General features: G+C 44.6%; 1 protein-coding gene across 3 annotated transcripts in view; it reads right to left on the reverse strand.

The window, feature by feature from the left end:
- Nucleotides 1-24,866, reverse strand: part of CLEC16A (C-type lectin domain containing 16A) — a 654,120-nt gene that overhangs the window by 557,191 nt on the left and 72,063 nt on the right. For all 3 annotated transcript variants that reach the window (XM_078663155.1, XM_078663154.1, XM_078663156.1), the window contains exon 5: nt 18,874-18,979. In XM_078663155.1, the coding sequence (XP_078519281.1) occupies nt 18,874-18,979 (106 nt within the window). The remainder of the gene's footprint in view (nt 1-18,873; nt 18,980-24,866) is intronic.

The raw sequence follows: 24,866 nt of genomic DNA on the forward strand, positions 1-24,866 counted from the left end.
GACATATCCACGGCCATCTGCAACATTCTCAGATGCGGTGAAGTTTTTCTACTCTTGATCAGCTCCCAGCTGGTCAGGATGAATAATTGGTGGCATCAGATCTTTGTCCGACTGGTCATTAATGTATCAAATATGTTATTAACAATGGTCTGTGCAAGGGAGGAGCTTCGCGTGCAACCAAGATGGCCGCGTGAGCTTAGGGCACCCGAGACCCTCGTAACCTCCCACATCTATCCTGTCGTTTATCCTGTCCCTCATTGATGTTTTCGTGAAGGCGAACCACGAGTGAGGTGAAACTTGCTTTCAGATTTTAAATCGGACCCCGGGAGCCGGAGTTACGGTGCTTGGAAGATTGTGGCCTACACCTCCGTGATGCCCGGCTGTGGAGTTGGCATGGTGTCCGGGCCGTAGTTGAACAACATCAGCTTGAGGGGGCTGGGACGACCGGTCCGGTTGCTTTCACTTTCGGTTTTGCTTCCAGAGGGAACTGTGACTGGAACCGTGCCCACCCCTGAGCCCGAGGACGGCCGCCCAGTGACACCCACAAGTGTGATTTTTCATCGTCTTGCTGAGTTTGGAGGACATTCGGCCTGTGCCCCCTGCCTGGGGTTGCCTCCGCCCGAGGGGACCAGGGGCCGCCATCTTCCTGTCTCGTCTCTCCTATTCAAATTAACCTATCTCCCGCAATGACGGGGAAACCAGAGGGTGAAAAGCAGAAACTTAAGACCACTCGGCGGGGTGGCTATACCCAGACTAATATCATGGATCGATATGCCCAAGCTAAGGGATCTCTCGGCGGATCTGGTAGGTCGCAGGAAGACACGAGAGATCCACCGACTTCGGCTAATGAGCTGACCCTGCAAGATGTCGTGGCCGCTATTGACGGGATTAAATCCTCATTAGGGCAACAAATGGAGACTCTCGCCCATAAGCTCGATACTGTGGCGATTCATGTCAACTTGATCCGCGCAGACCTGGCAAAAACTAATAAGAAGGTCAAATCGCTGGATATCAAGACTTCTAGTCTGACGGGTGATGTCGTTGACCTACAGACGGAGGTCCGTCACCTGAAGACCACCAGTGATCTCCTTACACGTCGTCTGGAGGATTATGAAGGAAGGGCTAGGCGGGACAATGTCCGTATAATTGGGGTCCCGGAAAAGGCGGAGGATCCTGCAGCTGACCTCTTTGTTGAGAAACTTATTGTTGGCCACCTCGCACCTAAAGGACTGAGTAGGTTCTTTACGGTTGAACGGGCTCACAGAGTTCCGGGCGGTAAACCGAAGTTGGGTGCCCCACCGCGGCCTATCATTGCAAGAATTTTTGCGACAGAGACGCTATCCTGCAGGCCTCACGGATGGGTGGACCTACAAAGTTCGAAAACACAAATATCAGCTTCTACCCGGACTACACCCAATCGGTCCAGAAGCAAAGACTCGGTTACCTGGGGGTGAAGAGAAGACTGCGTGATATGGGACTCAAATATGCCATGCTTTTCCTGGCCAAGTTGAGGATTGAACATGCTGAGCGGACTTATGTTTTTGATCGACCAGAGGTGGCGACCAACTGGCTGGACACTCTACCGAACCAACATCCATCGGAGGAGCGGTCTGGCGGAGCGGAGGGCAGACAGGCGGAACAGGAACTCCATCCACTCCGGATCACCGACCGACCCCTGCCCTCACCACGTCTTCAACAAAGCCGACGCTGTCATCGCACCCCACCTGCGGGACATCATCAACACCTCCTTCACCACCGCCACCTTCCCTGAGAGCTGTAAGCACGCCGAACTCAGCGCTCTACTCAAGAAACCTACAGCGGACCCCACCGAACTCAAGAATTACCGCCCCATCTCGCTGCTCCCGTTTCCGGCCAAAGTCATCGAGAAGACCGTCAACAAGCAACTGGCCGCCTTCCTCGAGACGAACGGATCCCTCGACCCCTCACAGTCTGGCTTCCGAGCCAACCACAGCACCGAGATCGCCCTCATCGCTGCCACCGATGACATCCGAACCCTGATGGACAACGGAGAAACAGCGGCCCTCATCCTCCTAGACCTCTCCGCGGCCTTCGACACCGTCTGCCACCGCACCCTAGTGCAGCGCCTCTACAACGTCGGAATCCAGGAGAAGGCACTGGAATGGATCATCTCCTTCCTCGACGGGAGGACCCAGAGAGTCCGCCTACCACCGTACAAATCAAAGGCCACCGAAGTCATCTGCGGCGTACCCCAAGGATCCTCGCTGAGCCCAACCCTCTTCAACGTCTACATGAGCCCCCTCGCGGCCATCGCACGCCAACACAACCTGAACATCATCTCCTACGCCGACGATACCCAGCTGATCCTCTCCCTGACCAACGACCCCGCCGCCGCCAGAGCCAACCTTCACGAAGGAATGAAAGAGGTAGCCGAGTGGATGTCGACCAGCCGCCTGAAGCTGAACTCGGACAAGACGGAAGTCCTCATCCTGGGATCCTCGCCCTCCGCCTGGGACGACTCCTGGTGGCCCCCCGCCCTGGGAACCGCACCCAAACCGACAGACCACGCACGCAACCTGGGCTTCTTCCTGGACTCCTCCCTCTCCATGACCAGGCAAGTCAACGCCGTCTCCTCGTCGTGCTTCAACATCCTGCGCATGCTACGGAAGATCTTCCGGTGGATCCCCACCGAGACCAGGAAGACGGTCACCCAGGCACTCGTCACCAGCCGACTGGACTACGGCAACGCCCTCTACGCCGGAACCACTGCCAAGCTCCAGAAGAGACTCCAACGGATCCAGAACGCCTCAGCCAGACTCATCCTCGACGTCCCACGACACAGCCACATCTCCGGACAACTAAGAGACCTGCACTGGCTCCCGGTCAACAAGAGAATCACCTTCCGTCTCCTCACCCACGCACACAAAGCCCTCCACGATCAAGGCCCGAGCTACCTCAACACCCGCATCAACTTCTACGCTCCCAAACGACACCTCCGATCAGCCAGTCACGCCCTCGCCGCCGTTCCCCGCATCCGAAGAGCGACAACAGGAGGAAGGCCCTTCTCCTACCTGGCCGCCAAGACCTGGAACTCCCTCCCGACCGACCTGCGCCTGACCCAAGACCACCTCGCCTTCAGGAAGAAGCTCAAGACCTGGCTGTTCGGGCAGTAGCAGCACCCCCCCCCCCCCCTAGCGCCTTGAGACCCTCCGGGTAAGTAGAGCGCTCTATAAATGTCTATGATTGATTGATTGATTGAATAGTCGCCGGCTGCTTGGTTCCTGGGGTCTTTCGTGGACCTTGGACTGTGGTTCGATAATCCTGACATGTGATTTGATGTACATTTGGGGGGTTGCGGGGCTATTGGTGGGTCTTTTTTCCTCCTCGGAGTGTCTTTTTGTAGTTTAGTTAAATGTGGGGGCAACAGGCACACTGCAAGTTTGGGTGGCTTTTTAGTCTTACGCAGGGGTGCAGGGTGGGGGGCTTTGTAACGGGAAGTTGGTGGGGGGATGGGAGGTTCTGTTGGGGTGTGTGTGTGTTTTCTTGCAAGGTACCGTATCCTTAGATCGTTTCATCGAAGTGTTGAGTTCTTTCTGGGGATGGATCTTCTTTCTTCTTCGGGATGGGGGGTAGAGGGCTGAAACTAATGAGTTGGAATGTAAATGGGCTGGGGGATAGGATAAAACGTGGGGTGGTGTTGCAACTGATGAAACGTTTCTCCCCTGATGTGGTCCTTCTTCAGGAGACGCACTTGACTGGTAATACTTGTCATGCTATGAATAGGAAGGGGTATCGTTTGGTTGCACATGCTGGGTTTTCCTCCGGCTCTAGAGGGGTTGGAATCCTCATTAAGAATTCTCTCCCACTTGAGATTGACTCCACGGTTCTCGATGATAGAGGGCGCTACGTCGCTCTTACGGGTAAATGGGAGGGCCGCACCCTCTCTCTGGTTTCGGTATATGTCCCCCCTGGCCTGCAATCAACTACTTTTGCGGACTCGGGGCGGATTATTCTCGCTCTCCCTGAGGGGTCACTGATTCTAGGTGGTGATTTTAACGCAGTTGTTTCCGGTGTGGTTGATCGACACCCGCCCAGTGATCTAAAGGGATCACAGAACTGGCTCCATGGATTCCTTGACACTTTAAGTCTGGTAGATTGTTGGAGATTGCTACATCCTGCTCAACGGCAATATACGTTTCATTCAGGCGCTCACGGTAGCCTCTCTAGGATTGATTATGTTTTGGTACCGGCTACGCAGGCTCTTTCTGTCACTGAGGTCAAGCATTTAGCTCGGGGAATTTCGGATCATTCTCCTCCATGGCTACGGATAGAGTTAGATTCCGGGTCCGAGGGACGGGTTGCCCCGATTAACCCTTGGTATCTCCGAAACCCTACAACTCGCGCTGCTCTGGTAAAATCTCTTGAACTGTATTTTTTGGGAAACGAGGGTTCTGTTTCGTCAGCGGTATCGCTTTGGGATGCTTTCAAGACCGTCCTTAGGGGCCAGGCCCTGTCATTGATAGCGGGTGTTAAGAAACGGAGAGATGAGGAGGTGGTTAAGCTTGAGACAGAGATTGCGGACTTGGAGCTTGACCTGGAGTGTGGGGGGTCACCCGTGCCAAGACCCATGTTTTGCGACTAAAACAACTTGAGTATAGGACATTGGTTACTGATGCGGCTAAGGCCATGAGTAGGGAGCAGCAGGGTCGTCTGTATGACGTGGGAGACAAAGCTGGTAAATTGATTGCGTGGCTGGATAAAAAAGATCGAGATAATCGGGTGGTGCCTGTGATTGAGACGGCTGCTGGTGCTCGGATTTCTGACCCTAAGGAGACAGTTCAGTGTTTTGCAGATCACTTCAAGACAGTGTACTCCTCTGTGTCGGACAGGCCGGAGGAGGACTCACATCTATTCTTGCGTGATATCGCTTTACCACGTCTTTCTGACATCGATAGAGACCAAATGGACGCCGCTATAACACCTGATGACGTGGCTCTTGCGATTCGTTCCTTGCATTCGGGGAAAGCAATGGGTCCCAATGGCCTGCCTATTGAACTTTACAAGTTACGCCCTGACAAGATGGCTCCCTATCTCCGGGATATGTTTCTGGAGTCTCGGGAGCGTGGGTCTCTCCCACGTGTTCAGCGATTGGCGACTATTGTGGTGATCCATAAGGAGGGGAAGCCGAGAGATAAGTATGCGTCGTATCGACCTATATCCATTTTGAATGCTGAACCTAAGATCCTTGCGAAAGTATTGGCTAACCGATTGATCACTGTTATTAGCGAGTTGATACATCCGGATCAATCCGGTTTTATCCCGCATAGAAATACCGCCCTGAATCTTGGGCGACTGCATGGTGTTCTCGCGAGAGCTGCGACGTTGCGTCAGCCGGCCATCTTGGCGTCGTTGGATGCCACGATGGTTTTCGATACCGTGGAATGGCCATATTTATGGGCCGCGTTGGCTAAGTTTGGGTTCGGACCCGGTTTTATTGGCTGGGTGCGGCTGCTCTATGAGGACCCCCTTGCGCAAATTGTTGTGAATGGCTGAGTCTCTGCTCCGTTTGGTCTTGGGAGGGGAACTCGTCAGGGTTGTCCTTTGTCGCCGCTCTTGTTCGCCCTAGCTCTTGAGCCCCTCGCCGCGTGGATCCGGTGGGAGCCCTCGATGAAGGGTATTCGGTGGTCCTCTGAGTTTGAAGATCGCATCTCACTTTATGCAGATGATATCTTATTGTATTTGACTTCGCCCCGGAAATCACTGATAGTATTGTGCGATGTTTTGAATTAGTTTGGTAGAAACTCAGGTCTAATCATTAACTGGACCAAATCCTATCTATATGTCCTTTCAGGTGATGTTCCTCTTCTTCCAAATAACTGCCCCATCCACATTGCGCACACGGGGTTTAAATACCTCAGTATCTATATTTCATTGGACCCCGTGACTCGGTATGAACATAATCTCCACCCTCCCTTGTCTAGATTGAAACAAGATGTCACGGGTTGGCGTAAGCTTCCGCTTTCACGGCTTGGTCGTGCGGCCCTCTTTAAAATGATGTCTCTGCCTCGTTTTCTATATGCACTCCAAAACACTCTTGATGTAGTTCCGGCTAGCTATTTCCGTGCAGTCGAGGGTCTTCAAAGGAAGTTGATTTGGGATGGTAGACCTCGTATTGCACTTGCTAAACTGACGCTCCCGTGGTACGACGGGGGGGGATCGCTCTCCCTGATATAAAACGTTACTATTGGGTGTCTCAAATGGGAGCCATTAACCATGGTACGTATGGTCCCGAATTGAACCTCGCCTTTGCAATGGATAGATGGCTGTTACCTGGGGGTAACTATTACAGGGCACTATACTCAAGATCGGGGCCTACCAAGACGGCAGTGCGTCTGTGGCAGGATGCAACTAGTTCGATGGGATGGAAAGACCGCTTAACTCTAGCGACCCGCTCTTTGGCTCTGATAAACTTGGTAAACTGTGGAAGACCAAGGGGTTTGATAAATGGGATCTCATTGGTATCAGTAAGGTGGGAGACCTCTGGGTGAAGGGCTAGATTAAATCGTTTGAACTGCTAAAGAAGGAGTATGAACTAGCTGATTCAGAATACTTCCGTTACGTTCAAGTTCGCCATGCTTTGATGTCGGTTTTCCCAGTGGGGGAGGTAATTCCGGAGTCGTCCCCGCTCGAAGATGGATTGTTAGACGGTTATGTGCCCGATAGTACTATCTCCCTAGTCTATAAAAAATTAATAAATGATAGGACGGATCTCCTTTTGCGTCTTCGAGACTTGTGGACCCGTGACGGCCTTGAACTGGATGACGAGGACTGGCAATCTGCGATCTCCTCTCCCAAAGAGGTCGCAATTCCAGCTTGACTCAGACTGGTTCAACTTAAGATTCTTCATAGGATATACGTCACGGGCCCCTGATTGGTACACATGGGCTTTTCTGAGGAGGGTTTGTGCAAGCGAGGATGCGGCCAGATAGGGACATTTCTCCATATTATCTGGGAATGTCGTGAGGTTGCTGCCTTCTGGAGTGGGGTACATGATGTAATGAAGGAAGTAACGGGGGTTGCCCTCTTACCGGAAGCTAGGCGCTGTTTATTGAATGTTTGGGAACCCACGGATTATAACATAGCCCAGACACAGTGGGCGACCCTGGGGGCCATGATCGCCAAGCCCGATATTGCTCAATTGTGGGGATCCCAAAAGCCACCTACAGTTGAATTATGGAAGGAAAACATGGATTGGTGCATGTTCAGAGAAAAAAACGGTGTATTTGGCTCGGGGTCGGCCTCGGAAGTGGTGTAGAATATGGGGACCCTGGAATACCTACCGTGGAGATATTTGTGCACAGCCTATCGCAGATAATACTGATGTCCCACTTTCCCCCTGACCACGCCATCCGACTGCTCTATTGTATGTGTATTGATTTTCCCGCTGTCCTCCCCCCCTTTCCCTTCCATACATGGATTGCTGATTTCATTGTATTGACTTTTCCTTCCCCATTTGAATTGACACTTTGTGTAATATATTTTTTACCTTGCTGTTTCTATATTTTTCAATAAAAAGAAATATAAAAAAAAAAAACAATGGTCTGTGCGGCACATATTTAATATGTTGTTTATTTGGTTCGGGCAATATTGTAGCATGTTCTTCTATAAGTAATGTTTGGGATATCTTTCTCTCTAGATGCTCTACATAATCATGGTATTTTAGAGAGTGCCTTCATTATGTGCATATTTGTGAATTCATAGTCCTAATTATCCTATCTTTTATCCTTAAGTATTTTATCACGATTGCCAAAATATCAATATTATTGATGACCTTTGAGATTCATCTTCTTGCTCTGCAATCTTGGACTTGTGTACTTTTGTGGCGTACAGAGCATTACAATGGAATATACATCATGGTCAGTCAGTCCTGCATTAGGACTTTCATGTGTTGTCTCGTTTAACAACTAAGCATTCATCTTTGATCATCTTCACCTGAACTGCTGATTTGCTCTTCATCACTAAGGCTTCTGTGTACCTGCTTTACTGGATATGCATAAATCTCTGAACCGAACACTGAATGTCATAAAGGCTTAAGTAAATTTCACTGCTGGACCAATATAGGTTTTAAAGAAAATGTTATTTTGCCTGCCTAAAATTTCTCCCAATATTTAATAGAGCTGTGCACACACACACACCAGGGTGCTCCCTAGCAGTACAAATCCTTTGATGGGCTCACATTCAAATGCCCAAAGCAGTGTTGAATAATCCAACAATAACTTTATAATGCATAGTTTCAGTAAAGGATCTTGAACAGTGTGTCTGGAAAACTGACTTTTGCTTCTAAGACACCCAACAAGCACGCAGTCAAGTGGAGAGGAAAAGTGGTAGCACTTGACAAGTGAGTCACACTTCTGGAAATAAAGCCCTGGCACTACCTTACGAAAAGCAGATGTTTGCAAGAAGATAATGCTGAAATGAGGGGGAGTGGAAACAGCCACAAAGGCAATCTGGGCAGGAGACTGGAGGTGCTTGAATGTTTCCTGAGGGTCAAGAATAACAGGGTGCTTGGAGTCCATGAAGAAGAGAGAGAGATTAAGGCAACTTCCTAACAGCATGGTAACTGTAAACCTAAAGATTCCCTAACGGAACTAAATTCGAAGGCATTCCCATAATTATCAGACTTAAGTCAAGGTATCCTTCATCTATTAAAGGTGAGACTCACAATAATGCTGATATTGAGAACACAAGAGCTATCAAATACTATACCTCTTTTCCCAGCTCTCAAGCAACCAATGAAAGATGCAAGAGACGAGTCGAGGAGGATCACATTTGTGAGGAGAGATGCATTTTTAAAACTACTTAGCCATAGGGCAAGAGATGCAACCCTTGGTGAGGCATGGCAACTTTAAATAAGTCTAGGACACAAGAACTAGAATGTGCTGCACCTGGTGCTCCACTGGTCTTCATCTTACAGAAAGTAGAAATGTGTGAGAATAGCCACTAATGCTGCCAGGTCGCACAAATCATGAGTATGACTACTGAACTACCTGGGTGGGTTTTGAGGATTGTATACATGACCTTCAACCTTTCTCTCCTAATCTCCCCAATTACAACATGCACTCTTTAGTTCACCACTTTACCCCCCTTTCTCCAAGCCTGTTCTTCAACCTTCTTTTTAAAAATGGTGTCCTTTCAATTCTGGAGCCCAGTTTTATGCCTGGTATGGCTTTTGTAATACACTTCCAGCATACGTAAATTATGGATGAGATTAATTTACAAGAAAGAAAACCGATATAAGCACTCGCAAGATAAATATGAGAACAATTGTAGAATAGTAGGGAAAGGTCTTTTAACATACTGAAAGGTTGGAAACTTGAGACTGATACAGCCGTGTGAAACAACTTTCCATTTGCTGTGATGCAATTAATGACAAAATGCTAATAACAATGATATTTAAAAAAAGATGCTAGCAGTGCCAGGATCCCATATATCTTCCCACGCAAATATAAAATGGGAATAAGAAGATGGAGACCAACAGGAAGTCACTATAGCCAGCACCTATTTACTGTGGAGGCAAGGTGGTCGTTATTACATTTTTCGTCTTTGTTTTAACTCGACCTAATGCGAATCCTTCCTCATCACTTACTTGGGCTTCCAGGGTTTATTTGATGGAACTAATGTGCTTTTGAATATGGAGGACCACTGTCAAGAAAAGTCGGAGGATAAAGAGGTGTTTTTCCTTCATCTGCATCTAGCTGAAACTGGTTTACAAAATTGAGACCACCTCTGAAAAAGAGACAATGGCCAAAGGTAGCTGACCCCCGGGACCAAGAATTCCTGTAGCAGATTGCCAACAGGATTTGCAAAGTAAGGATTTATGTGAATAGCCTGCATTTGCCCGTTTGGGAAGCTGCCAAACCTTTATGGTCTCAGACCTGTCCGGCTCAAACCTGTATTGAATATGTGATATCACTTTAAAACACAAACTCATCACTTTTTAAAAGCATCTGTTTACATCTTAGCAGACTACAGAACCCTTACCCTTCATTGGAATGGCATTAATGTTTTCGATATGCGGGCTATTATCAAGCTTTATGAAAACATTTTAGAATTTGTCATTGACTGAGTCAAGTAAACAATGTTATTGTCACAAAACATGCACTCAAAGGCGCGCATGCCACTATGAAGAAATACCATTATGAAGAAGCCACCATAAAGAAAAGTAGTTGCAAAAATATTATTATAAGTTACAATAGCAATAATAAAAATCATAATGAAAAAGTATTGCTTGCATTATCATTAGAAAGGCATATTTGTTGAAAATCTTAAAGTTTACAGCAATGGTAGGCAGTTAAAAGGATTGAAGGTTTTTACTTAAGGTTTGTAGCGCAAGAATTCAGGTTAGAGTTTAAGTTAGGGTTAGTATAGGTGAATGTCCTGAAGCAAAAAAACAACAACAACCTTAATAGTAACAATGCTACAACCCCATGCTCCACTGGATTGTGTTGTGCAGGGAGTGTTAGAGTTCAATATCACTACGCTTCCATGCATTACATGAACGCTCAGTTCATGCATTGCATGGCATGAGGGTCCATTTGTGAATACAAGCCGACTCCTGCATCCTGTCATTTGCAGAAATGTCCAGAACACTTCTGTGAGCCTTTTGGGCAATTCTGTAAGTCTAGAGTAGTAAACTTGTGGTCTTCATCTTGCGAAGGAAGATTTAAACAGCTGCTTCAGTTTGAGTTTGGAACTTGCTGCACCTACAGGACTTCCTGCTTCACGGCGATGCCGTAGAGTAGGTAAGAGGCTACATGCTTTCCTGAAATTTCCCTCACCATCAGTAAGGGCTACTGACAACAGGGTGAGGAAACCTGTGAAATAAGTGGTGCTGCATTTATGCAAGTGCAAGCTTTCAGGCGAGAGACATGTTTGAGTTGGTCTCCAATTTCAGCACAGAGCAGCCACAAAGCAACACAGGTGTTGTGAATCACATCTCATTAGATTTGTTGGAGCAGGACCATAATAAAGCTATTTTTCTGAATTATTCTACATGTCATGTAGGCAACTCTGCAAGAGGGCTGTTTACATACACTTCTAGCCGCAAACACCTGATTAACTGAGGAAGATGATCAGGAGGGAGTTAAAAGGATTTTAGGTATTTTGCCTCATGTTTTAAATGTATGCCTCTTCTAAGAGACTGTCCTGTATAAGATGCATAGACCAAAACTATACACACCCATCCAGGGAATGTTTTATGTTCTGTGCAAGATGGCATCAGGTCCTCGGTGTGTGAATGTGTTTCATAAGCACAGCTTATCCAAGTTAGTCACCAAGATGCTCAGAAAAACGTCAACTTGCTCAGAGGTTTCATTTCTCATTACTCTAAGCAATTCCATTGGCAGGAAGGAGAAGCAAAGGAAGTCCAATGCTCATATTTGGCTGTGTCTATATCCATTAGCAGCAAGCTAGCTGGCAGGATCCTGGCGCTGATGAAGACTGCTGCAGCATGAACACGCGCTGCCAGAACTTTTGACTAGCATGTATTCAGGGGACCTAATTTGCTTTGGTTAACCCACCGGCTGATGTCACAACCACGACAGCTCGAGTATCCAACAGTCGAGATTCACACGACCTCTAGAACTGCATGGATTCATCCCTTTGAGTCTTCCTGAAATCACACTGATTCATTATCCTAGAGTCTTCCTGAATCCACCAGACTACTGGAAGCATGCAATCAACGAGGCTACTCCAAGGGAATTTACCCCCATGATGGGCTGTCATCCTTCTCATTAGTCCTGAAGAAGACCCGCTTTGACATTTGTTTATTAACGCTGTTGTCGGGGTCGAAAAATGGACGAAAGTACATGGCTCAGCTTTATCAAGTCTCTCGGTCTCAAAACTAGAAGCAATTGTGCTAATTACCAGAGACATTGTTTTTTCCGTTGTTCTGACCACCCTTTTAGTTTATTTCTTTTGATAATTTGTACATATTCTACTTTCACCGTTGTATATATGACACTCACAGCACCGCAGTCATGGAGCATTACTTTTCACTGTATTATTTGTCGCTAAGACGTTGCATTGAATATTGACAGCCTTATAAATGCATATTAAGATTGCTCTATTTAACAATAAGTAAAATCGTTTTTTGAGAATGCATACTTGCCTGTGTTTCTGTGTTCCAACCATAGTGAACAGATGTGATACTTTATGATTTATCTGCCATTTTTGAAGAAATTGTTCCCTCCCAACAGAACCATTGTAGCTCTTCCATATAGATACCCAGGTTCTGAGGGGCACAGGTTTACCCCATTGTTATTACACAATAAGCAGTCTGAGAGCAGGCAGACAGCTGGCAGGGATTCTACTGTGTGCTTGCTGATAAGGAAATTGGTGGGCTCTGACAGGACCCTACATTGGGGTGTTTGGCATCAGCCCTTGGAATTCAGGCATCTAAACAGCTCGAAGCAAGCAAAGACTGCACTTTGTAGGAATGCTTTCTTTCATGGCTTTTCAGAGAAAAGACATGGGCATCAGGGTTTCTGAGAAAGTGGTTCATTAGTTGTGGTGGGTGGGAGTGCAGCAAAAGTAATAAAGTTACTATTTTTTTTAGGTTTAATTAAATAGTTTAGTAATTTGAATCTGAACCTAACCAAATAGCCATAGCACAGAGCAAACAGGTTTAACTTAGAGAATCTGTGTAAAGCATTTAGAAGTACCAAAACAGTTACACAGTCAAAGACACCCTACAATAAAAATCCCACTTGAATTTATAACAAATTTAATTAGCAAAATGACACCAAATCCACAAACATCTAATAAGGGGAACCAAAGAAACGAATTTTTAAAAAGTGAAGTGAAAATTGTGCCAAAAAGAGCAAAGCACCAATGGTAGACAATAGTCGTGCGCGACAGAGACCCAGGAACGATTTGAGGGATGGGTCCCCAGACCGATACACTAAGTAGATTGGTACCAGTAAAAGTCTGGAAGTCAAAAAGTTGGGGAAAAGTTTTTAAGTCACACAGGGTTGGAGGAAACATTTTCAAACGTTTCTAAACATTTTTTCTAGCGCTCAAACAATCACAGCAGCATACTTCCAAGACCCTAAGACTTAGTTGGTGGGTACTTAGAGACTCTCCTGGTATCTGCCAGAGGCCAACAGCAAAGTCCAGTTGTCACTGGTCAGCTGGGCAATTTAAGAAAAGGGGCTCTTGAAGCTTGTTGTGTCCCTGGGCCACTCAGGAGGTCAGCTAACTGACACTTTGAGTCCATGTCCTTGACCGGGGTACAAGAAGGAGCAGGACCAGTCCTACAGGTCTCCTCTCAGGCCAAGAGACAGCAAGCCTAGTCCACTTCTATTCCGCTAATCCATTGTGCTTTGCACATGTGGGTTCGTATCCCATCCTCGTCGCCATAAAATGTAGTAACCTCAAAGGCAGTGGTTAATGAATAAAAGCCTTTATTCATGAGACTACATCTTCACAAGTGTACAGCGACCTCCAGCTTCTTCAACTGACTGTCTTCACAGACTCTCTCAGTGATGTCATTCTATGGCATCCCTGAGTTCTACAATGAAAGAATGAAATCTCCACACAATTCATCTATTGACAGGTCCAGAAAGTGTTCTGATAGGGTGCCATATCTATGCTTTGCACTACCTAGTGGGTGGGGATGACTTCTGGGCACTCTCTAACAAGTGGGATAACATTTCCCAGGGGAAATGCTACCCACTTTTTTTAGTTCTTTCTGTTTGCCATACTGCAAATAGGTCCAAAAATGCCACATGCAGTGACATTTTCAAGATGGCGAAAGTCAGAGGCCACATTAAACCTGGGCATGGAAGGCTGTGGGTGTGTAGGGGAGTGCACTATGGTAATCGTCAGTGTCCTCCTAGAGCTAATACTAGCATCCACAAAAAGTATACTAGTACCCACAACAAATTAGGAGACAGAAGCTTGTTAGGACAAAGGCAAAGTCCTACAGCACCAAGACAGGGGATACAAAAGATATGTCCTTGCATCCAGTTCTCTCCCTTTCAAATGCACCAAAGCATTACATGTGGCTCAAACAGATTTGACACTGTGGAGTCAAAAGGATGCCCATAGCCTCCCATCCTGAAGAGTCTATAGAGTTTACTAGAGTCATCCTCGCCCATTAGGTACTGGGAGAAATTTCACACTTCATTCACACCTCATTCAAGGCTGAGGACAGGCTGGGAATTAGCAATGGCTAATTCTAATGTGTCTTCTGAAAGTTCAGGCATGTAAAGGGTAACTTTCTAAAAGTAATTTTTACTTAATATTTATTAAAAATCCGACTTCACCTTTCGATTTTAATTATTAAAAATAGTGGTTTAATGATATTTCTAGCAGGTCCCTTTCCCCAGTTAGCAGTATTGGTATTTTAATCCGTAATCTGGTCTTCTACACAGGACAGTAAGGCATCTCACAGTGAAAATGATTTTTAGGGTCCCGTCACTGCAGGGACATGTTATTAATTTTCTCAGGTTCACTTTTGAATACCATGCCCCCTACCTTGTGGGCTACATGACCAACTTAGGGGTGACTTACTATTTAAAAGGAAGGATTATACTGGCAAAAGGGTTATTTTAGCAGGTTGCACTGCAGGTGTAAATTGCACCTGTCAGGCTATAATAGTAAGCCTGAATCCGTTTCACACTAGTGGGTGTCACAATAAGTGCTGCGGTCCACAAATAACCATTAACTTTCAATGCCATGGGTGCAGTTCCGACACCATATACTATCGCCTTTTAGGGAAGTTAAATATGCTTTTCAGGGATTAGCCAATCTGTACATGTTTCAGGGGGTCAGATAACATACACTGGGCACTGAACAGCAGTACCCCAGCATGCGCAATCTTATTAAAACCAGCAGTAAACTTCAGTAAAAATACAGGGATGACCATGCAAAAGAGTATTTTCTCACATGGCTCCTCAGCCTTTTCTGCTGGAATTTATCAAACTGTGAAATTGCAATAAGGTGTGAAGTTGGTTTCTGATCATTAAGCATGCATTTAGAAACATTGCACCAATTGAATATGTCCAAAATACATTACCATTAGCCAACAGATGAAGAAGGGCATTGGCGTTTCAGATAGCTGAAGCTTATTTACTCTGTCACAAAGCTACATAAGGATTTCAAGACTGCGTGCTATTTTCAGACTAAATAGGCAGTGAGAAAGCCAACAAATCGTTTTTTCTATTACTTGAAGGTACATCTTCACTGTTAGCTAAGTTTGTGTGCAAAAGGATGAGTGAGTTAATGATGGAAAGGGATGATGGTTGGATAAGTGAATGTATTAGTAAATGGCAGCATGAAGTGATGAGTCCATAGATGAAACACATTTGTTTACACACCTTGGAGTGTGGACTACCATAAACAAGAATAAAATGCAAGGTTACAGTCATGCTTCTTACATTGACTGAGGAACAACAGTAAATCGAAAACAAGAACTCCCATCTAATCTAGTGGAAAAAAACTCAAATTGATCATGCATTCCTGCCACTACTGGACAGGATTTCCCCTGTGTAAAATGCTGTGAGCAGACATGGCTGAAAATAATTACAATAAAGAAGATGTCCTTAGATTAAAAAAGAGACAGTGGATTTGAGTCTCAAACTGTTTGCTAATGTCAATGTACTTTGCTAATACCGTCAATAGGCGCAATGTTTCTAAATACATGCTTAATGATTAGAAACAGAACGCACATCTCATTGAGATTTCACAGTTCACTAATTTCCTGCATAAAAAGGCTTTAGGAGCCCTGTGAGAAAATACCCTTTGTGTGTGATTATCCCAATGTATTGGGTACCTTTTATTACCATTTTTAGGTCTCGACCTCTGCCAATGCGCTTGCGCATTGTAGATGTCGAGACATATAGAGGTGAAACAGGAAAGCTGAACCAGACGATTACTCAGAGTGCATGTGTCTGTGCACGCGCTTGCCTCCATTATAGCATCAGATCCGCCCCCGCAATGCCGAGAGCTTCACACTTCAAAGGAATGCTCTCCCCCCGCCCCCCTCTGCCCACAGGCTGCTGCTCCCTTTCCTCCCTCCCACTCGCTGGCTCCCCCGCCCCCCACCAGGCTCTTGAAGCGCGACGCTTCACCAGCGCTTCTCACATCATCGCATCTTTTTTTTTACAACCCATATGCTCGAGCCTCCCCAGCTCCAGACTTCAAAGGGATCCGCTCCCCCGCCCCCCGCTTCACACTTCAAAGGAATGCGCCCCCCGCCCCCGCAATGCCGAGAGCATTTCCCGGCCGCTTTTAATTTCATTTCGCGGCCGCTTTTAATTTTTTACTCTATTCTCAAATTTCACCATTCACTGATCTTGTCATCCGAAGGACCAATATGTGATTGAGCTTGCTTTTCAGTGCCTCCAAGGATCCCTGTGACTATACCTTATGGTCAAAGGGGCCAGCTGATGAATGTCATCACAATACATTTAAAACCTGCATCCGATATCAAACAAAGAAACAGACAAACACTGTAGAATGCCTATTGCTGGTGAATGTTAGCGATGCAGACATGTTCAAAGCGAACAGTTTTTTCCTTCTACACAAGATGGCCCCGTAAATGTTGAGTGGTAACACTAAGTTTATTAAGCATGCTTAGCAGCAGGCATTCCACGTAGGCGACGGTGGCAACACACGGTTAGTCTTTCATCAATGTAGTGTTAGAGTAGTGCTGACAAATCATACAATGTGTTTCGGTCTCGCTTTTGCTTGCAACCCTTAGCCGGCATGACAAAGACCAGTCTGTCCTGTGTCCTTTGCTCTGTCCGTTCCGGAAATCGTGTTTCACCCAGGCAGCAAAGGGAGAGCAAGGGGTCTCAGTTAACAGCATTTGTTATTTTAGCAGAGGGTGTTCTAGTGGACTGTGGCCAGGATCTAAATTAGGGTGATAGCATCACTCAGCGCCACCCCAGATTCACCCAGCGCCACCCCAGCCTCACTCAGCGCCACCCCAGCCTCACTCAGCGCCACCCCAGCCTCACTCAGCGCCACCCCAGCCTCACTCAGCGCCACCAACAGCATCACTCAGCACCACCCGCAGCATCACTCAGCACCACCCGCAGCATCACTCAGCACCACCCGCAGCATCACTCAGGGCCTCCGCAGCATCACTCAGGGCCTCCGCAGCCTCACTCAGGGCCTCCGCAGCCTCACTCAGGGCCTCCGCAGCCTCACTCAGCGCCACCCCAGCCTCACTCAGGGCCTCCGCAGCCTCACTCAGCGCCACCCCAGCCTCACTCAGCGCCACCCCAGCCTCACTCAGCGCCACCCCAGCCTCACTCAGCGCCACCCCAGCCTCACTCAGCGCCACCCCAGCATCACTCAGCGCCACCCAGCATCACTCAGCGCCACCCCAGCATCACTCAGCGCCACCCCAGCATCACTCAGCGCCACCCCAGCATCACTCAGCGCCACTCCAGCATCACTCAGCGCTACCACAGCATCACTGAATGCCACAGCATCACTCGTCGCCACCACAACATCACTCCGCGCCATCACAGCATCAATCTGTGCAACCATTCAACAACTGGTTTAAATATGTTCTCTCAATGTTTCAAGCTTTATTACAAATGTCACAAAAATATGTTAATATTTCACTTCTCTTCTTGGATTTTCGTCACAATAAAATACACTGAACATAATCTTCACAAAAGTTATTTACAAAAGTTTAAGCTATTGCCATTATAAATTACAATCACTTTTATTTAAGTATTATTTAAAAAAATTAAAAGCCATTGTTATTTGTAAAATCAATACATCTAAGTCACATAAATACAAAACATGTTGCATTACAAATGCTATAGGTGTCACATTTGCGAAAGTTATAACTATGGGCATTGTAAATGACAAAGCTATTAATTTAGCTATTTTCAAAACCAACACATAAATCAAAAAATTGTCATTTACAAGACCAATAGCTCAAACTTTCCTGATGCGAGACCTATTGCATTGCAAATGCTTGTTTAGATTATTCACACTGGGGCACTGCTGCTCATGTGCCCTCTGATGTTCTGAACAAGTACTTACCGTAGGAGACACCTGCAAATAAAGAAATGCCGTTATCTGATACACAGTCAAAACATAATACCTCATGAATGCTAGTTACAATCAACCAATGGCTGATGAATGTGAACTACCCTACATGTTGATGATGCTAACAACAGCCAATGGTGAGGAAAGTAGACCTTTTGCCCCACTCATTTATAAATAGCATAAGCACCCTAGGAGAGATAATGCGGTCTCTTGTTATACCTAAAAACAGTTAGACCTCTAAAAAGAAGGAATGAGGCTGTGCCAGGCACAAGATTTCTAGGTTGATAAAATAGATTTACCCATTTTGTTATTTATATACAATAACTTATCATTTCTGAGGGTTTAAGAAATATGCAGATATTTGAAGAGATCTAAAGAGAGACTTTACAACAATGACTTTCAGACAGGAAGAGTTTACCATAGCTTTACCATTACTGTGCACCAATAGCTGCATATCTCAACGTATTAAAACATACAACCTTCACACTCGTAACATAGAAATGAGGGCATTACAAACTATTTCTATAAACAAATATATGCTATATTAAAGTACTCACTTTTGGAAGTAAAAGCATTTTGAACATCAATAAATAATTTTAAAAAGGAACTGAAAGACAGTGTGTTACTCTAACATACAAGGTACACAGTAAAACAATGAATATTTACTTTTATGTTTGTTTATGATGTTAAAAAGTAACAGTACATTCATCCTTTTCATAGGCCAGATTTTACTAAAGATTAAACAAATTCTCTATGATATTAACCACAAGTTCATAATACACAATGGTGTAATGAACATGACCGATGAATGAAACTTACCTTTGTAAACATTTAAGGTTATTGTCCGGACTGCAATCCTGACCATACTTTCTGGGTGGTTGAAAAATTTGATGGCCTCAGTGTAAAGAGCAAAATCATTGGTATGCTGGAAAAGTAAGGAAGACAAATGCAATGTAGTATTTTGCTTATATAATACGGAATTAACAGATTACTCGCACTGTGAAATTTTGGAAGTAGTCAAAAATAAGGGCATGGGTGTTATCCAAACCAGGAGCTGCCGAAATGTAGGACTCTGAATACATGATGTCTGAACAAGTTACCAGAGAACAACCTCACAAGCATAGTTTTGTTTTGAATCATAGGTAACTTCATTACATTCTTAAACATAGGCTACTATAACGATATACTGTCACTAGATGTCAGAAGCCAATGGGTTACGGGGCAGCCAGGGGTTACTAAGCCCAACCTTTGGTATTGTGGCCTTTTAATCTTGCTGTCCTATGGCTCAATCTACTATGGGTCCTAAACAGCGGGCCAAGTACTGCCCCTTCAACAATCGACTCTGTGGTAGTGCAAGTCAAGAATTTTAAAGCTTCTCGTATGGAGAATTGTCCAGTCAAATACTCACTTTTTTGATACAGGTAGTACTTAATATAAGCACACAAAGCATACACAGAGCACACTGAATAATATACATAGTCTCTTAAGGTCAGAGGGCTAACTCTTTCCTGGGTAGTGGCACATAGTGCTCCATTCCCTTCAAATGGAGTTATTTTCCATTTGATATTGGAACAGATTTTCAGGTGTAGCCCACTCTAGTCAATGAACAACAAAGACTCTTTCTGGCCTTAAGAGTCAGTAAAGGGCATCCCTTACATTTGTCTTGGTGGGGTCGCTTGGATACCACTAAAATGTTAGTTCCTATTATTCATTTCACTATATCCAATATCCCATTAAATAATCTTCTTAAATCATTTTAAAAAGTCTACTCCATTTTGTCCTCTTTCATTTGGAACAAGAAAACCCTTGCATGTCATTACTTAAATTAAAGCGACCTAAAGTAGAGGGAGGGGTGAATTTCCCAGATTTTGCTAACTACCATAAAGCCTTCATATTAAAACAATCTGTACATTGGATATTGGCTTAATCTTCTTTTACCCAACTTTGGGTTGATTTAGAGCGCAAGTGACTATCTCCTTTCTCGTTTCATGAACATTTCTTTTATGCGAAAACCTCAAAAGCTACTAACTCCAATTCTTACACCTGCAAATTAGTGGATTTTGCCACTCCATGCTCCCCTACTGACATGAACACTTTCTTAAACTCCAACATTTGACACAATCATTTTATACAAATTAAGAACAAACCTATTTACTAACCAATTTGGAGATCTAAGGGACTACTCTATGCCAAACAACTGTATAATAATGATATATTTATACCTTTTACACAAACTCAATCATTATTTGGCCTATCATCCAATTCTCACAAAAAATTCATGACCTTACGAAACATTTCTCTATCCTGCACTCACTTTCAGTTCCTCTCTCTTACTAACCCAGCATCAACTTTCAATCTTACTACCCGCTTACACACAAAGCCCAAAGCTTCTTCTATTCATTTAATGCATTTTCACTGACCAACCTAAATCAAATACAGAATTGGCAATGGAAAATGATCTTTAGATCACTTTACTTATTTCAACATGGAAGCAGATATGGATCAAAATTAGGCAATCCTCCAGAGCAGCAAACACAACACAAACATTATTTTTTATATACAATAGATTATTTACAACACCTGTTCTCCTTCACAGGATCAACTCGGACACTCCAGACACTTATTGGTAATGCTCTGCACATCAGGCTGATGAAACATTTGATATTTACCAATTGTTATGTTTCCATTTTCTGGCAACAAGTTTGGACTCAAATAAATGGTATATTTTCTTCAAACATTCCTTTTTCTATTGATCATTTTTTTAAGGAAGCATCTCTACAGTGTGGGCTAGTCTTTCATTTAATGTACAAATAGTAGATCTTCTATTAGCAATTGCTTTTTAACAAATTACTAAACATTGGAAAGATTCTTCTTCTGAACTGTTGTCTAAACCATGGTGGTAGGCAGTCTGTTACAAGTATAGATTAGATACTGCTGACATGCAACCAGTATCTCTTGCTTTAAAACAACAAGAACTTTGGACACCAATTACACTGTTTATAAATTACTCGATTAGGCGATATTTTGCACCTTTACCTATTGCTCAAGTTGTATTTAAACCCTCTGAATTCTAGTTCTGAATGCTTTGGTCTATTTGTTTATATTTTTGTTTAACTTGTATACCATACTTTTGAATTGTTATTTATAAGCTGATGTTTGTGCGTTGTTCACTTAATGTACTCTTTATTGGACCACGCCTCTCGGCATGCACGTCGAAGAGTATTTGAACCACCCTTAGCCAGAGCACCAGTGTACCACCCGGCAGGGAGCAGACAGATGTAGGTGCTCTGGCGTGGCGTGCTTTCTGATGAAGCAAGGAGTGGTAGGAAGGTTTCTAGGGACCCAACACTGATGTGAGAGGCTATGGAACAGTCATGTTTTTTCACCACGTAATTATGGAGATGTGTGGGGTTTTTGAATTTAGTTTTATGTTGTCCTATATTACTATCAGGAGTCTCCCATTGCTACTCATACTATGAGGGCAGAGCATCTTGGTAATTCACAGAGCGGCCATTTGCCCTAGGAGATGATCGATGCGGTTACATAGACCCGAGCCACAATGTTATATTTGGCTGACAACTCTGTATAGTGGGCCATTTAGCAACTACTGGCATATGAGAACACTTACCATATAAATTAAATAATAACCTTTCCGCAGAACCCATGCAGTTATGCTGGCATTGTACGACCAAAGTGCGGCTCTCCACATTGTAATGAGCGGTGATTGAGAATATGTACACCTGATGTTTTGGAACGGACCTGGAACAATGCGGTTACTCTGATTAGATTGGACATTTTGCTTATTTCTCGATACATGATTAAGGAAAGTGCGTTCGGTGGCATTTACTGTTCTCTGTATTTCGGACGCCGCGACACCTATATACGGATTTGATATTACACCATCTTGTGTGTTCCTTTCTAGCTTATAGCTTGTGAACACACCACACAAGTTTTTTGGGGGCAGATTCTTTCACTGTCCAGATAAATGTATGTGATGTAGATCTAGAACTAATGCTGATTTTGGACCTTAGCTCATCAGTGTCAAGCGAACCTTGATTTTGATTACAGAAACATCAGTCCACTGACATCTATACCCACCTACTCCAGGTTGTCTTGGGCTTCCCATATGTACTATCATTCATTTTATGTTGTTCTTCCTTTTTATGTTTTTTCTTCATTTCAGTGTGTTACTACAAAGGCCACCACCCCAACTTTGACCGAGTCTCTGGTATCCCCTAAAATATAGAGTAAGGAGTAGGTATATTATGCCCTTGGATCACTAGTAACTTTAGTAAATGTTATTTATTATGCAAGGTATAGAATCTTAATATCCTGATAAATTAGTCCTTTAGTTAATCAGTCCCTATATGGACTTATGGTATTTTTCCTAACAAACAGTTGATAATACTTATATTCACCCCGCCACTGTGGTCCCTGAGAAGGGGCCTCGTGTTTTATTACCTACTCACTCTCACATGGTATGTCTTATCTAAGGCATGGGGTGGGTGGTGATTTCCTGCATGCAAGGAGACCTGTGTTTTTAGTTGTGTAGTCTACCATGGTGTGTGTTTAATTAACAGTGAGGTGCACATTGATACATTGTTATGGACCTTTAGTACTCTTTCTCCTCTGCAGGTGCATGATGGCTTGTGTAGAAGAATATCTCGGGTAGGATTCACTTGGGTTTACCTTAGGTGTACTCCCCCACTTTAGCACGTAATAGATCTAGGGAACACCGGGTAGCGCTATCATAGGGATTCAACAGCCCTGATGAATGACCCAGACATCTTAGGCTCTCTGTGTGCGCAGAAACTTGTTGGCTTATTAAAGGATGTACTAGGTGACATTATACTTTGTAGATTCCATCAACGTAGTGGTTTCTAACGCACCTGAGGTCCTCACTAATAAAGGTGATAACTGAGGAACCTCAAGTTATTTTTAATAGAACTGGATCCCGATTTTTGTCCTGTAAGCTTTATGTAAGAACTCCCTCCTTTTGCCAAGTCTTAGCGGAGGTTGAGTCCGCCCTGGTAATATCATCTTACCAGGGTGAGGAGAGGATGCCTATGATGAAGCAAGACACAAAATAGTGTGTGAGGCATCCTCTTCCATTAAGGAGGGCCTCCTCTTAGACCACACCTGGACTACAGCATTCAAATTTTCAGATCTTACTACGATTTCCTTCCACAATTGTATGGTCTAGGCAGCCTCCTTTTTTGTGTTTATTGCTCTTAATGGCACATGCTGCCGGTATGCTGCAACATTTGGTACTTTTACTGACTCAGTGGCACTTATTTTCTCACTCTTGGGAAGCTGAAGATCTGAGTCAGTCCAGAAGAGATTTAGACTGTGGCCTGAAGGCGGCATGCTGTGTTTTAATGAAACTTCAAACTATTCAGTTATCCTACAAGAAGAGCAAGGAACACCTGGCATTCTGATGACACCCGTTTCGAGATGGACCACTGTGTCTGTAGCATTACATAAGCATTCCCTTAGAAGGCAATCATGGAGTGTTACATGACACCACCTAATACATTTTGGATAGCACACCTATCAGAACTAGAAAAATATGAGCCACTGTGGGGATATTTCAGATTCTTTGTGAAATGCTTTTCTGTCCAGGAAAGAATTTTAACACAGTGAGTGATTTGGCAGATGGAGGGGAGGAGGTTCAACATGCCATAGATTCAGGGTGGAAGGTGATAAGAAATGAGACTGGATGGATACCTGCGAGTCCTGGATTTTCACGTATGGAGTCCAGTTAACTCCCTTCTGAAATGCACAGGCACAAATAGGTACTGCACACTTAGCATATGTGCATGGGTGAGAGTCCAAGAAAGGCTTTAGTCCAGAAGAATCTATGAGTGTGCGACATGTATTAAAAAAAAACTCTGGACCGTCGCAGATTATTCTACTTTACAATCTCTATAAAGCAAGACAGACTTAATTGTGAACAAAGTTGGATATGGTGAATTGTTCCATATTCTAGACTTTAAGTAACTTTGCAGTATTCCACTGCCCAATACATTTTAAGCATCCTCTAATTAAAGTGTTCAAGGCATTCCAAGAAACACATATCGGGTAGCAAGCACTGCACTCTGTTTCAGTCACGGTCAGCTTTGATCTGATTTAGGGAAGTAACCCTTCTGCTCCTTAGAAAGGCAGCAGGAAAGAGCGCTGAGCTACATTTCAAGGGGTGCACACTTTCACACTGCTCACTGGGAGAGGCAAGTCATACCCAAACTTCAGCTGTTCTCAACGATACTAGATAACATGATGGGCCATGCACCATTCCCAGCAATGAGGAGCTGAACTGAGCCCACAGCATCGTGGCGAGGGTTCAAGATGGGTCTCAGCCAGAACTCTTAACCATATAGAAGCTGATCAGGTAACATACACTCTGCATGCTTTAGTGATCTATGAACCATGTGTTTACAGCGTGTAACTGGCATCAGTTATGAGGCCACTCAAGTGCACACTGGTTTGCCACTTTGACTTTCTCCTCTCCCAGGTAGTTGTATTCGGACATAAACGAGCAGAAAATGGAGCACACCCTCACTGACTGATACAGCCTTGGCCTGTACAGAGCTTAAACCGAAGGCGACCAATCTGTGTTCAATCAGCGAGGCATGTCTTTCATCACAGAGGGGTGGTGTGGCTCTATAGTTTCGAAGCCCACAGAGGACCAGGGTAAGAAGAATGCATGCCCTGTAAATCCTGCGACAAGTAGAACATGTACAAGGGCCACTGATAGTTGCCTGATTAACCCATTCACAAAAATAAATGGACAAGTGCTGTACTGTACCACGTAC

This window comes from Lissotriton helveticus, chromosome 10 (assembly GCF_964261635.1).
Source record: "Lissotriton helveticus chromosome 10, aLisHel1.1, whole genome shotgun sequence".
NCBI lineage: Eukaryota > Metazoa > Chordata > Amphibia > Caudata > Salamandridae > Lissotriton > Lissotriton helveticus.